General features: G+C 36.4%; 1 protein-coding gene across 1 annotated transcript in view; it reads right to left on the reverse strand.

The window, feature by feature from the left end:
- Positions 1-1,291: 1,291 nt before the first annotated feature.
- PDE3B (phosphodiesterase 3B, cGMP-inhibited) overlaps positions 1,292-13,816 on the reverse strand; it is a gene marked incomplete at its 5' end in the record, with an annotated part of 20,998 nt that continues 8,473 nt past the window's right edge. Inside the window, 11 exons of the mRNA XM_009082391.1 lie at positions 1,292-2,090; positions 3,356-3,605; positions 5,350-5,511; positions 5,933-6,136; positions 6,458-6,657; positions 7,915-8,028; positions 8,794-8,905; positions 11,028-11,162; positions 11,888-11,991; positions 12,506-12,579; positions 13,132-13,342. Of these exons, the coding sequence (XP_009080639.1) occupies positions 1,864-2,090; positions 3,356-3,605; positions 5,350-5,511; positions 5,933-6,136; positions 6,458-6,657; positions 7,915-8,028; positions 8,794-8,905; positions 11,028-11,162; positions 11,888-11,991; positions 12,506-12,579; positions 13,132-13,342 (1,793 nt within the window). The remainder of the gene's footprint in view (positions 2,091-3,355; positions 3,606-5,349; positions 5,512-5,932; positions 6,137-6,457; positions 6,658-7,914; positions 8,029-8,793; positions 8,906-11,027; positions 11,163-11,887; positions 11,992-12,505; positions 12,580-13,131; positions 13,343-13,816) is intronic.

Raw genomic sequence — 13,816 nt, forward strand, 5'->3', positions numbered from 1 at the left:
ACAGAAGAATCATTTCTGTAGTCTTCACATTATCTGTTAGGAAAATATATGGTCAAGTATTATGTATAAAATACAAGTGACTGATCAATAAGTGCCAGCTCCAATAGTGCAACATTTTAATAATAACCCAAATACCTGGTTTTAACACTGCTTGTGTTACCAAAAAAAAGGCAGTGATAGTAATAATGGTAGCAAAGAGGGATTTGGCACTGAAGATATAAAATAGCAAAAGCACATTTCACTGGTCTTTGGTTCAACGAAAGCTTAGTGAAAAATAAAAATAGTAATTAAAAAAAACCACCAAAAACCTTTCTGTTATTTAAAGTGGCCAGTCAAAGAGCAGAATAAAAATTGGTCTGTGTGAAATAGGCCAATACAATTTACACAAGGTTATCTTAGGAATGTTGCTCCTTTTCAAGTCAGCTGGTGCCAATATAAACCCAAATATGCTAAGATCCATCTAGCAATGGCACATGTGCATTTGGGTTTATTCAATCCCACTACAAAACATATAAACGTTTAGTATTAAAAGCTGCACCTTTAAACCTAAGTTTATTTGTGGCTTGCTTACACGCTCATAGCCAAATTTATGCCTTACTTTTTGTTTGCTTTCAAATGAGACTTACAATAGTAGTGCTCCTAAAAATACATTTGTGTGAAAAGTCTAAGATTCTTATTTTGAAACTCAATAATCTAAACTCTGAGGTTTAGCTTACTGTTAAGCTTTAGACAAAGTTTTCACGTTCTGGTTTCCATATGTATATTTCAGGAGATACAGCAAACTTGAAGGCAATATAAGCTGTGTCTGTGATGGAGGAAAAGATGTGAGTCACATTAAAAGAGCCATTTTGAAACAACAGTTTGTCTTTAAAAAAAAAAAAAAAAAAGCACAAAACCCCAAAAGTCTTTAATTCACCTAAAGTTTTACATACAAAGAATAAATGAGATACAATCTTATTTCCTTAAAATTTAATATTGGCAATCGGTGCAAGATAAAAATCTATGATGTGGTTGACTTGTTTTTAAACAGGAACCTGAGAAAGGGCAGGAAATATAACATGACTTATAACTAAAATAAAATAAAATTCCTTCATAATTTAAGTAGCTGAACAGGTTTTTAATGTTCTACCACAAAACAGCAAGGCAACAGATGATAATGGCCTTGTAGTCAATGAATTATCATGAACACCCACTGCAAACCTGAATATTTTCTGCAAAAATAAAACATCAGATTATGCACAATAATAAAAAGCATCAGAAATAGATGCACCTGGATTTTTTTTTCTTTTTGAAACCACAAATATCAGAATTCAGCATTTATGTCACAGTCCTTGTACAGTTGCTCTGAGATGGCTACATTAAGCACACTACTGCACTAAGTAGACACCCCACAACAGGCTTACACTGCAACAGAGTTTTCATATAGGCATAGACTTTTTCTCATTCATGTCCAAAACCAACATTAAATAAGCAACTCAAGACAATATTAGGATTCATCCCACATTTCCTTGTTAGTGAAAAGTTCTTGCCATTTTGGTAATTGAAGTCACTGAATGTTTTTAAAAATTGCAGGTACCTCAAGGAAAAGAAGAGTTCCATATTCAGCAAGGCAGCATTATATCAGGATATTTTATACCAACTAAGGCATAAAGAACTTTGCATCAGGGTATACAATATTCAATCTCTGAATAAAGTTTCATATTCTGTGTGGCGAAAGTGCATAGGAGTGGGATTCCACTAGAGTAAAAAAAATCCTCTCACAGTATTAAGGCCTTTCAATTTTATGTGAACTGTGTCAGGCTAAAGTCAGCACAGTGGAAAAAATGTAGGCTTATCATCGTACTGGACACCACTGAAGTTTTCTTAGCATGGCTTGTCTTCTCCTAGTTGTCGTTCATCATCTTCATCAGCCTCCTCAATAACCTGAATTTCATCTGCTTGAGGTAAAGATGAGATTTCAGTCAGCAGTTTAGCTCCTTCAGTTTTATTTTTTTCTTCCTCTTCAATCACTTTCTTCCATATTTTGTGATTTTCACTGAGATGGTGTATTAGCTGGCAAAATATTCGTCTGCCTTTTCTCCTTTGAGCTTCTGTAAAATTAGAAGCATACTTGATTGTTTGGCATTTCAAGTAATTGTAATTTACACAAACAAAACCAATGGCACATTGGAAGAGAGATGTTTTAAGCAAGACACACGAGCTAAATATTGAGGCAAATCCTATTTAACACTTTTATTGATGATCTGAACATGGGTTCTGAGTGCACCCTCAGTGAATTTGCAGATGACATGATGTTGGGTGGGAGTGTTGATCTGCCTGAGAGTAGGAAAGCTCTACAGGGAGATCAGGAGTGACTTGATCAGTGGGCTGAGGGCAAATGCATGAAGTTCAGTAAGGCTCAGTGCTGGTCCTGCACTTAGGACACAACAACCCCAGGCAGCTACAGGCTGGGGGAGGAGTGGCTTAAGAGTCAGAAAGGGACATGGGAGTGCTGGTGACAGTGGCTCAATATGAGCCAACAGTGTGCACAGGTGGCCAAGAAGGCCAATGGCATCTTGGCCTGGATCAAGAAGAGTGTGGCCAGCAGGACCAGGGCAGTGATCATCCCCTGTACTCAGCACTGGTGAAGTCACACCTCGAGTGCTGTGCTCAGTTTTGGGCCCCTCACTATAATAAGGACATTGAGGCTGTGGAGCGAGTCCAGCCAAGGGCAGAAAAGATCAGAAAAGGCCTAGAACACAAGGAAGGCCTGGGGGAGTTGGGTTGTTTTGCCTTGAGTAGAGGCTCAGGGATGATCTTGTGGCTCTCTACAACTACCTGACAGGGGTTGTAGAGAGGTGGGGGATGGTCTCTCCTGCCATGGCTGCAGGGAGAGGACTAGAGGGAATGGTCATAAGCTGAGACAAGGGAGATTCAGATTAGATGTTAGGAAAAGTTTCTTTGCTTTTAGGGTATTCAGGCACTGGAATAGGTTTCCCAGGGAGTTGGTGGAGTTACCATCCCTGGGATTGCTTGAGAGGCATCTGGATCTGGCAGTGGAGGGTATGGTTTAGGGGTTACAGCAGAGTGTCAGGTTAATGGTTGGGCTCGATGATCTTAGAGATCTCCTCTGACCTTGATGAGTCTATGATGCTTATGCTGAATATTTAGTGACATGGCAAAGGGCATCAATGAGTTTCTGTTTCAAATTGCAAGTCTCTTGGGAGTAACAAAAATGTTATTAAAAGAGTAAAATTTATGAAGGAACATAACACTAAAAACTACAAAATTCGTATTACACAACTTCAACTGTCATTGCTATGTCTGAATCTATTAAATGACAACTGTATGTGCCAAATGAAATACAGAAACTTACTCAAAATAAGATCATCTTCCATTTCTTCCTCATCACTCTCTAACTGTGCACCATCATCATCTTCATTACTGTCTGCATCCTCCTCCTCTTCATCAACCCAATGCCCTGGAAGCAACCCAGCTGCATTGTAGGAATTACAAAGGGGACCAACTATGTGAGTAATGAAAGATTCTTGCAGTTTAGCAAGTTGTGGAGAAGAACGATCCATGAAGGGGCTTATAGGTAATCCAAGACTTGCTTCTTCATCACCCTGAAAAAGAAATGGAAAAAGAAATTATCAGAATTTCTCAAAAAATTAACTCTAATTTTTTATTTTAAAGATTACTTTTAAGGAACCAAGTAACTGCAGTCTACAACTCCCTCATGAAGGGATGTGGAGGGGCAGGCATTGATCTTTTCTCTTTGGTGACCGGTGATAGGACCTAACAGAACAACATGAACCTGTGTCAAAGGAGGTTTAGGTTGGATATCAGGAAAGGGTTCTTCCTCCAGAGGGTGCTTGGACACTGGAATGGGCTTCTCAGGGAAGTGGCCACAGTACCAAGCCTGACAAAGTTCAACATGTGTTTGGACAACACTCATGTTGTGATTTTTGGGGCTGTCCTGCACAGGGACAGGAGTTGGAGTTGGATTTTGATGATCCCTGTGGTCCCTTTCAACTCAGGATATTCTGTGATTCTGTGAACCATCACATGGATTGTATCTTTATACTAGAGGCAATACTAGCACAGACTAAGTGAATGAAAATGTAATTAGGCCAATTTAAAATAAAGACACATTATGGCTCCGACTTGCATAGTTCATAATCCTCCCTTCAGCTTTGCTATAAGATATCCTTGTGGCCTGGATGGAGACCTAGTTCAACTGGAGCCGCTGTTCCTCTAAACATGATGGCTTCAGGAGAGACAGAGATTTTACTTCAATTGCTAAGCCGATGAACGGAGAAAATGGGAAAATAATCAGCTATAGTGAGATATTCTGATATGTGGATTCCCCTCCAAGGTCACAGAAGAATGAAATGTCCTATAACATTCAGAATAAAGTGGTTTGGTTTGGGGTTTTTTTTCCCATTTTGTAAACTGGAGATGAAAAAAATTGAACAGTTGCTCATACACAAATCTGAATTATCATCATTTATCTCAGCACCACCACGGACCTGCTAGTTTTAGAAGAAAAAGTTTTTTCTAAAGGAGCTTACAGTAAGTGTAAGCACTTCAGATTATTATTGCTATTGCTTCTATCTCCAAAGGAACTGTATTGTTTACTTTTACCTTCCTACTTTAACAAAGTGTTTTTCAATCCTTGGCTAATGCCTCATAAATAGTTAACTCCTCAGGAAGGTGACCACAGAAAAATAGCAGAGAATATAGTCTACAGATTGGGGGGCTTCTAGAAATTGTAAATGTAAAAATAGGCAACAAATTTTTAGATTTTTCTTCCACTTAATCTATAGACTAATAATATAAAATAGAATTATTTAACAAAGTTCCACTGTGAAATTCTTACTTACTTTTTTAATACTGTTAGTTACTAATGTATTCTTAATACTTCATTTTGAAAGCTTTGAAATATCTTCTGTCTTTGCACTAGTAGTTAGCTGACTATACATTTCCAGTTTAGGGGATTTTTTTACATATTCTTTGACCTGGAAAAGTATCTGTGAACTTAACCTCCCAAAGTGGAAGAAGTTATTTTGGCTTATCAGTATCATCCTAGGAAAAGAATTCTTCCCCTCCAAAAAATGCCCTAATATCTGAAGAATGGACAACATTGGCCAGGAGCTTGTTTTATGACACAATTAGTAGGAAGTAAAAGATCATGTTAGTAAGATACCTATAAAAATAAATTTTCAGGATTCAGAATGAGAAGATGGAAATATCTTACCTGAAGAATTAACACAAGGAATAATATTTAATTTAGTTAAACAATTGGCAAAGCAAAGAATCAATAACCTGCCCATCATTACAAATAGTAATTACACTTTCCACACTCACCTGTTCATAAAATTCGTTAACAATGCCTTCTGTCCATTTCAAATGCAGCTCTCTAACTTTGGCTGGACCATTAATATCTGCCAGTTTGATGCATATTTGACAGGCCAGTAGGCGATCATTTTCATTGCTCCACTCTATACCATTACTGTTGATATCATTGACCTGGATTGAGCACATAACATTTTAACAGTTAAGTTAAACTATTCATCAGTGGGTTTGGTTTTGGTTTCTTTCAAGCCCTGAACAACAGACACTTGCAATAATTTTTCTATGCCATGTTTTTTCTTATATAGTACAAGAAGAAAATGTCATTTATTAACTCTCAGAAGATGGAGAAGCGAGATATGATTGAAGTCTCCCGTGGGTCCCTGTGTCACATCTGCTAGGTTTATTAGGCAATCTACAAACAATCTACAGTTGGTTTGTCCACAGGAAAGGCTCTATTTGCATTTTTAAGGACGTAGATTTAAAGAAAATTTTAAATGCAAGTTATTAAAACTAACAGCTACTGAGATGTAACATCATAAAAGATAACATCAGTATATCATGACCAGATCAGTGCAGACACTAAAATGTAACAAACCTTGGCATTAAATTCTGCAAGGAAATCAAAATGCTTCTTGAGATCTGTGGCAAGGATTGCTTCAATCACTAAGAAACGAAAACGCTTGAATTCTACATGATCGAGATTGGATAAAAAGTTGTATTCTGGTCGTGATAAGAAAAGATTCCAGGCAGAAGCAGCATGGTGATTTTCTAAGACAGATCTGTCATTGTAGAGAACAGCCTGCATGGAAAAAAACAGAACACCAAAACCTGGAGAATCATAAATGACAGAGTAAAGTTTCAAAATTAGAATTAAATATCCTGAAGTTTAAGAGCTAGTCAGAAACAACTCTTTCATACACAACAAATATGTACAAAACACATCAGAATTTCTCCAGGAAGAAAAAGAAAAATATTACACAACAGTACAAATTAATTTCCCTATTTATTAAATTGGGCAAATGATCCTAAACAGGCTACAGTTGGCATATAGAAGAGAAAAACGTTCTTTATTCTGATTTCAGACACAGACAATAAATTCTCTGCTTCAAGAATTTCTTACCTGAGGTGCATTTGTGGCCACTAGAAAAGCATTTGTACGACCAGGATGATCATAATCATGCATGGCAGCTGCTACGTATAAAGCCATCAATTCCAAAGCAGGAATATTTGATGCCAGACAACCATAACTGTCATCAACAATAGGACAACTTTTGGAAGAAATGTAGCTGGCTTGAACAGAGGTGATACTACTGGCTTCATCTAAAAAATTTGAAAGCACAAAAATAAAACATTTTTAGAACAGTATTTCACTTGTATTTGTAATATATTTTAAATGACTCAGACAGACACTGTTGTAAATGTAGTATTGTTATCCCTGTAATTATGGAGAAAGACTAATACTTCCAAAAAAAAAGTTTATAAATAAACCAGCAATTTTGAAGAAAGGTTGAAATGCCATTGAGTTACAAAATCGTCGAGGAGAGATTCGCCTTGGTTGTCAAAACTGTATGGTACCTTAAAAGACATGAGAGGAAGCCACTCTTACTGCAGCTACACTTCACTCGTGCTGCAGAAGGCTGGTTCAAAGGAATGTTCCAGCAAGAACAGAAGATTCAGATTAGATATTAGATGTTAGGAAAAATATTTTCACCACTAGGATGGTCAGACACTGGAACAGGTTGCCCAGGTAGGTAGTGGAGTCACCATCCTGCGAAGCGCTTCAAGAGGTGTCTGGATCTGGTGCTGGAGGATCTGGTTTAGGGGTTACAGCAGTGACAGGTTAATGGTTGGACTCGATGATCTTAGAGGTCTCTTCCAACCTTGATGATTCCATGATTCTAGTAGAACAAGTGATAATGGTCATCTAGGCTATGTCTCTTGAGTTGTAATTTAGATTAGAAAACAACCATAACAGTCCAAGCTTTTCATTATTAAAAAGAACATGTAGATCTTTGTTCCATGGGAGGGAGTCATAGAATCATCAAGGTTGGAGGACACCTCTAAGATCATCGTGTCCAACCATTAACCTGCCACTCTGCTGTAACCTGCACATTACTGTTTTGGTTTATCTCTGTCACTTCTTTGCCTTGCCATTCCTGTCATGCTGCTAAAGACATCCTGCTGTTAAGCAAACCTGAAATTTCATTCCCTTCTTAAAATAACATTTCTAACAGAGCATTGTAAAATTTGTCTCCAACCTCAATAAAGCCAAGAAAAGACAAATCAGTATCTCCCTTAGTATTTCTATAATTTGCCTGTTTCTTGAACTTGCAGACCTGTAGGAAAAGCGTGGAGGTGGGGGAGGAAGTTATCACAGCCCCAAGCCTGACAGAGTTCAGAGGTGTTTGGACAATGCTCTCAGGCACATGGTGTGATTCTCGGAGATGTTCTGTGCAGGCTCAGGAGCTGGACTAGATGATCCTCAAGGATCCCTTCCAACCCTGATTATTCTGTGATATTGTAGTTTCATTAAACATTCCTACAGGAAAACAAAAAATGGCCTATGTGAGTACATACCCAGATCACTTGCCATTATATGCTCATTATGAACTTGCTGAAATCCAGGAATGGGCCGTGTTGTCAGGTACCACACTGCATGCAGGACATCTGTGGCATGTATGCGATTGTGATCTGAAAATTATCAAGATATAATAAAAGATATCATCTGAAATGTAACCAAAAGGAAAAAAAAACCAAAAAACCTCCACAAAAAACCATAGTGTACCAAATTCAGTCTGAGATTTTGATTAAATACAAAGGAAAAATTGAATTTAAATTGTTAGTAGTGGTTATATGTATCACTGAACATTTTTAACAGGCAAGTTATATCAACATCAAATACTGTCTGTGCATACTTCATCCTCCCTGGGAGTTAGGAAGGGATTAAGTTGGCTTTTAAATCGATGATGGTGAGGCACTAGCATGGCTTGCAATGTCATACCTACGAGCCTGGGCTGGGCAAACATCTGTGGCATGGTGGTTTGGGGGTGTGTGCAGGGGCAGTGTGTTTCTTGCTTTGTTTTCCAATAAATTTGGCTGTCCCACACAGCAAGATGAATAATTACCATGAGAATTCTCTATTTTCTTATTATTTTATTAAGGACCCCAGTCAAATTTGTGTTAAATCACAAATATTCCTTCATTGACTTCAGTATGTTTGATTCAACTACTCCTTTAAACTCTTTAAGGTTATGTTCAACCTACATGTTAAGAAATTCTATTTTCCAGTCCAACCATTTTTCCTGCAGTTCATTAAATCAGTTATAAGTTCTGTCAAATGTACTCATTAAAAATATGCTGAGCTCAGACATTGTCTATTTCTGTATTAAACTCCCAAAAATGCACACACTAAAGGAGACTAATATAAAAATCCACATGGAATTGTGCAGTACTTACAGGGTATATCTCGGTAGCCATTTTCTAGTGCACAGAAGTAATTCATGAACTCCTGAGTTGGGATTTTGAAAATTTCAAACAAACCAGTGTCTTGAAACAAGGTATAAGTTACCTAAATACATATTAAAATAAATTTTAGTCTGAAAAATATACCTAAGCATATTCTGTTTCTTTGACAAATATTCCTGGTTTACTTGCTGACAGAGATGGAAATGACTGAAATTCAGATTGCTATGGTCATAGAGATACATTTAATGATTTTTAGCCCAAAAATGTAGATTTTTGTAATCCTCACAATACAGAATTACAAAAGTTTTTATTTCCTTACTGATTATTTGTAAGGATATTCTCCAAAGCTCTTAATGTTAAAGAACTCATGCTTTATTCCATTAGTGCCCTAAAAAAAGAAATCTATAATCTTACTCATTATTTAAACATTCAAATTACTTAACTATAGCAGCAGAGTCATTAAAATTAAAAAGAAAAGGAACAACCACCACCACCCCCCAACATTGTGTTTGGCTTTGAGACCTCAGCAAAAAAATCCTGTTCTTTTGTTCATTATGATTTATCTTGGTTGTTTTTAACAAAGCTAGCAAATGAATAAAAAAAGATTTCAAAAATGTACTCAACACCCACAATGTATATAACCTATGTACTGTGGTTTACGTGTAGAACTTAGTTCTACACCAAAACCAAAACCAAAACCAACCTCCCTGATGACAGCAAATATTAAGAAAGTTCTTTAAAACAAGTCACTGCTACTCATTTTAATCACTTTTTTCCTAGACACTTGAGAGAAAAAATAAGTTCCGAAGTGTGGGAGATGCTGAACGAACAGGAGAGCAAAATGAGGGGACATTCCCCCTCCCACCTGTCCCAACCATTCCCCTTTCACATACCCAATCCAAGAACCTTACAACGAATAATGGTAAAATACAGTTTTTAATTGGCTATTAAGAAAGATATGTCTCAGGTGCTTACAGCACAACAGGTAAAGGGATTGGGGTGGGAGGAGGACAAGTAGTACACGTACATACAATATCAGGAAGAACTGATATAGAAATTCTGGTAGAGTTAAAACCTGTACATTTAAGTCCTTACAGGCTTGAACTATCCCCTAGACTGCATACAAATGAAATACAAGCCAATGTGGATCACACACTACTAGTAACCTGCAGTAAAAACACCACTCAAAGGTGGATTGTCCCATTCTAGTCTGTACATTAGCACTTGTCACTAACTCTGGTGACAAAAGACCCAAAAACATTCAATCAAAGAAGACTAATTGAAGATTTCAAACAATACCCAGAATATTGTAAATTATGAAAGAAAAGACAGTGTTTAATGACAAAAAAAAGTGAAATTTCCCCACTGTTGTTTTCTGATTTCTGTACAGGTGCAGCTGATTCCAGCTGTGGTTCCAGCTGCACCTGAGTGCTTCTAGCTTCTTTTCTTCCCTCCAGCTGATTGTTTCTAACACTACCCTTGAACAAGAGTAACATGTATTCTACTCCAGGGTAGGAAACTAAGACACTAGCAATAAAAATATTTTGAGGTCACATCAGAAGCAAATCCTGCTCCACTACAGCTCCATGATTGCCAAATCTACTATAAAGAAAGAGACAGAACCTTCCAGCTGATATTGATGAATGGGAGAGACTGGGGAAGAGCAAACAGGACCACACTTTTGCACCTGCCAGTAAATTGGCTTCAGTACAACATGAAACTGCACAAAAGAGCTTAGTAATAAGTCAGAAAAGATAAAGGGATACTACATGCAGAAAGCAGCACGGAAACAGAATCCCGTTGTTTGTAGGATCAAGAGGCAAAAGACTGCCTAAAATATAACATTTTTTCCCTCACAAGTGTGGCACTAGCAGAAATATTTTACTGAAATAAAGCCAGAAGAAATGGTTGACAAACACAGTAGCAATTCTGAAAGCAGGAGACAATTTTTCACAGGAAATGACATACTATGACAAAACCTAGTCAGTGTGAGTCTAACCTGTTTTTACATTGAGAATCAAACTCAGAAAATTTGGAGCAAGTTGTCTACAGATAAATCACTTTTAGTAGTATACAATTAGATGGACTATGTGAGAAATCATATTTCTACTTTTCAAGGTAGCATTCACATTTATGTTAACTGCAAAACTTCTTCAGTATATAAATAAACCATATAAGCATGACAACTTTGCATACCCTCCTGCAAATAAGAAAAGACAACAAACCTGGCTAAGGATCCTTCCAGACTGGTCTCCCATTTCTTGTACAAGGTCAAAAATTTGGAAATTCCAATTGTTCATCTTCTCCATTAGTGAATCATGGTCTAATAACATTGTTTCTGATGTAGAACTCTGCTCCACCTGTATGAGATTAAGATACTTTATCATCCCTAAAAGAACAATGAAAACTAATTTATCAGTTTTGTTGCCAAAAAAACCCTCATGAAAATGATAAATCATTATTGAACTTATTGAATGGTGCTAAGATAAAATCATAAATCAATAGTACAAACAGCACAGTTAAGGGCTTGACTTCTATTTTGGAACAGCAGATTCCAGGGCTTTCTGAGGTGGTGCTAAATTTTCCTTCTTATTTCTTTTCAAACAAGATGAGTTAATAAAACAAAGCCAAATTATGCCTAGGCTTGCCAAACATTTACTGAGCTTTAACAGTTCATTAAAGAACAAGCTTTAAAATCCTGATGTAGAAACCCAAAATGTTAGTGAAGATGAAACCATTTGTCTCCCTGCACATCCATTGGTAAGTCTCACTGGAACTGCCACATCTTTCATAAACTTTCAATAGAAAATACTAGTTCATCCATGTTTGAGCATACTCTCAACATTAAATCTAAATACATCCATTTTGATCTACAAAAACCCATTACAATCACCATCTTTCTTGTTTGCTAGTGAAATTTAGGCCAGCTAATTGTTAAAAAACAAATTGAATTGCAACAGTGTACTATTTCTCTTCAGAAATTACAATTTCTGCTACACAAAGGCCTTTTTACAGTAATTATAGAAACTATAAACACTGTATTGATAAAAGTTATTGCAAGTTTTTTTTGCAATTACATGCTTACAAGCAGATTATTTTCTGTTTGATCAATCATTTCCTTCCTTTCATCTTTTCTGTTCTCTGTGTGGTGGAAAGGTTCTTTTGAAACATTAGCACATCCAGTTTCACCTTAAAGAAAACACATACAGAAATACTATTACCAATAATGTATTTGCAATTTGCTACTGTCTAATAATTTTTGTAATTTCTTCACAGAAATATAAGCAAGAGCTTGTTTCTAAACCATTTCATTTAAGAATTATACAACAGCTGTAAAGGACAAAATTTCTTAGACAAAGCTGATTTCAAGACTGAGAAAAGCTAAAAGCATAACTTTTTATTTGCAAAAATTGGTTCAGTGATTTGTTTAGCTGAGTTAGTAAAGGACTTGTGTGATATATGGAGTACAGAAATATAAAGGTATGAGTGGAAGACTGTTCTAAAATCCTTACTACAAAGAAGGCAATATTTTAGATTATCTTGATTACCCTAAAACACAAAATAAAATAAAATATATGCATATGAGTTACTGAAAGCATATGAAAAAAAGCTTATGCAGAAATATAAACATTTTCATTTAATTTACTTTATTAATAAAAAGCAGCAAGTTGGTATCAAACATTTATCTATTTTGAAGCCCCACCTGATCTTCTGTCTTTGTATTCTGCAAATTCTGGTTCTGGTGTTGGAACAGGCTTGAGTATCTGACGTCCACAGCTTACAGAACACATGAAAAATATTTACAACATTTAGAAATTTCCTTCTTTGGATACTGCTGTCTTCTACTGAAAAATATCTGCAAGTTACTCTTAAAAAGGTGGAAACAACCTTTGGAAGGTTCCTCCACTGAGTAACCTTCATATTTTCTCCTAAATTTGGCACACACAGATTTAGTCTGTACTTAGAAAACAAGCACCCATCACCTCCCTTGGACTCACTTCCATGAATCAATAAAGTAGAGCTCATTCCTTAGAAAATATTAAAAACTACAGAATTCAATTCCCACATAAGAAGTTCTCCTTTTCTGAAAATCCATCACTGCTACTCTACAATAACAGTTGCAGCAAAAGATGAGCCATTCAAAATCCCTGGCATACATCCTGTATTCTTTAGACTCCCCTGGATAATATGGTTACAGATTATTATGAGATCACATGTCTTTTTTTCAAACTGAGGAGTTGTGTACATCTTGCTATATTTTTTTGCATTTTAACTGTATTCTTTTAAAGGCATATGAAGTTACTAAAAATGTAACAGAGTTTACAGTACCTGCTACACGTATAACCTACAGGTGTTTTGACTTGCTGCTGAAACTCTGGAGAGCTAAATGTGTATCCTGGAAGTTTATGTATATTAATGCTTGGCTTTGTAAGGAAATCAGCAGTATCAGGAAATTCTACAGGTGACCAGTTGCTGAAAGCTCCACTGGAGGCAGATCCATGACTAGGTGAACCCACAGGACTCAGGCCAGGAGAAGCACCTTCCAAAATAAACATTACATGGGGTTCAGATGACAATAAAAACATTACTATTTACTAAGGCTTAAGTATAACAATAAGAACCTTTATAAATTGTAAAGAATATGCAAGTTTCCAAACATGGTGTGTAGTCCACACAAAACTGATTCAATATTAATAACTGACCAAGACAAAAGTATTTTTCTCATTCTTTTGCTATAAAGAAAAAGTACATTTGAGGTACTTTTTTAAAAGAAATCAAAACCAAAACCAGAACTCAGAATGCTGTAATCATGTTGTAGAAGCAAAGGCTTAAGGTGGGCAGAATGACCTTTTTTGACAGCAATGTACCCTGGGTTTTTTTGCCATGATCATCTATCTAAATTTGCCTAATAAACCATAGGAAATAAAACAAAATTCTAAAGTTTTCTCATGGTAATTAGAGATAACAAACAAACAACTCCATCTTCCTTAGGTCCATGAAATTCCCCATTCCT

This window comes from Acanthisitta chloris, unplaced genomic scaffold, assembly GCF_000695815.1.
Source record: "Acanthisitta chloris isolate BGI_N310 unplaced genomic scaffold, ASM69581v1 scaffold6079, whole genome shotgun sequence".
Lineage (NCBI taxonomy): Eukaryota > Metazoa > Chordata > Aves > Passeriformes > Acanthisittidae > Acanthisitta > Acanthisitta chloris.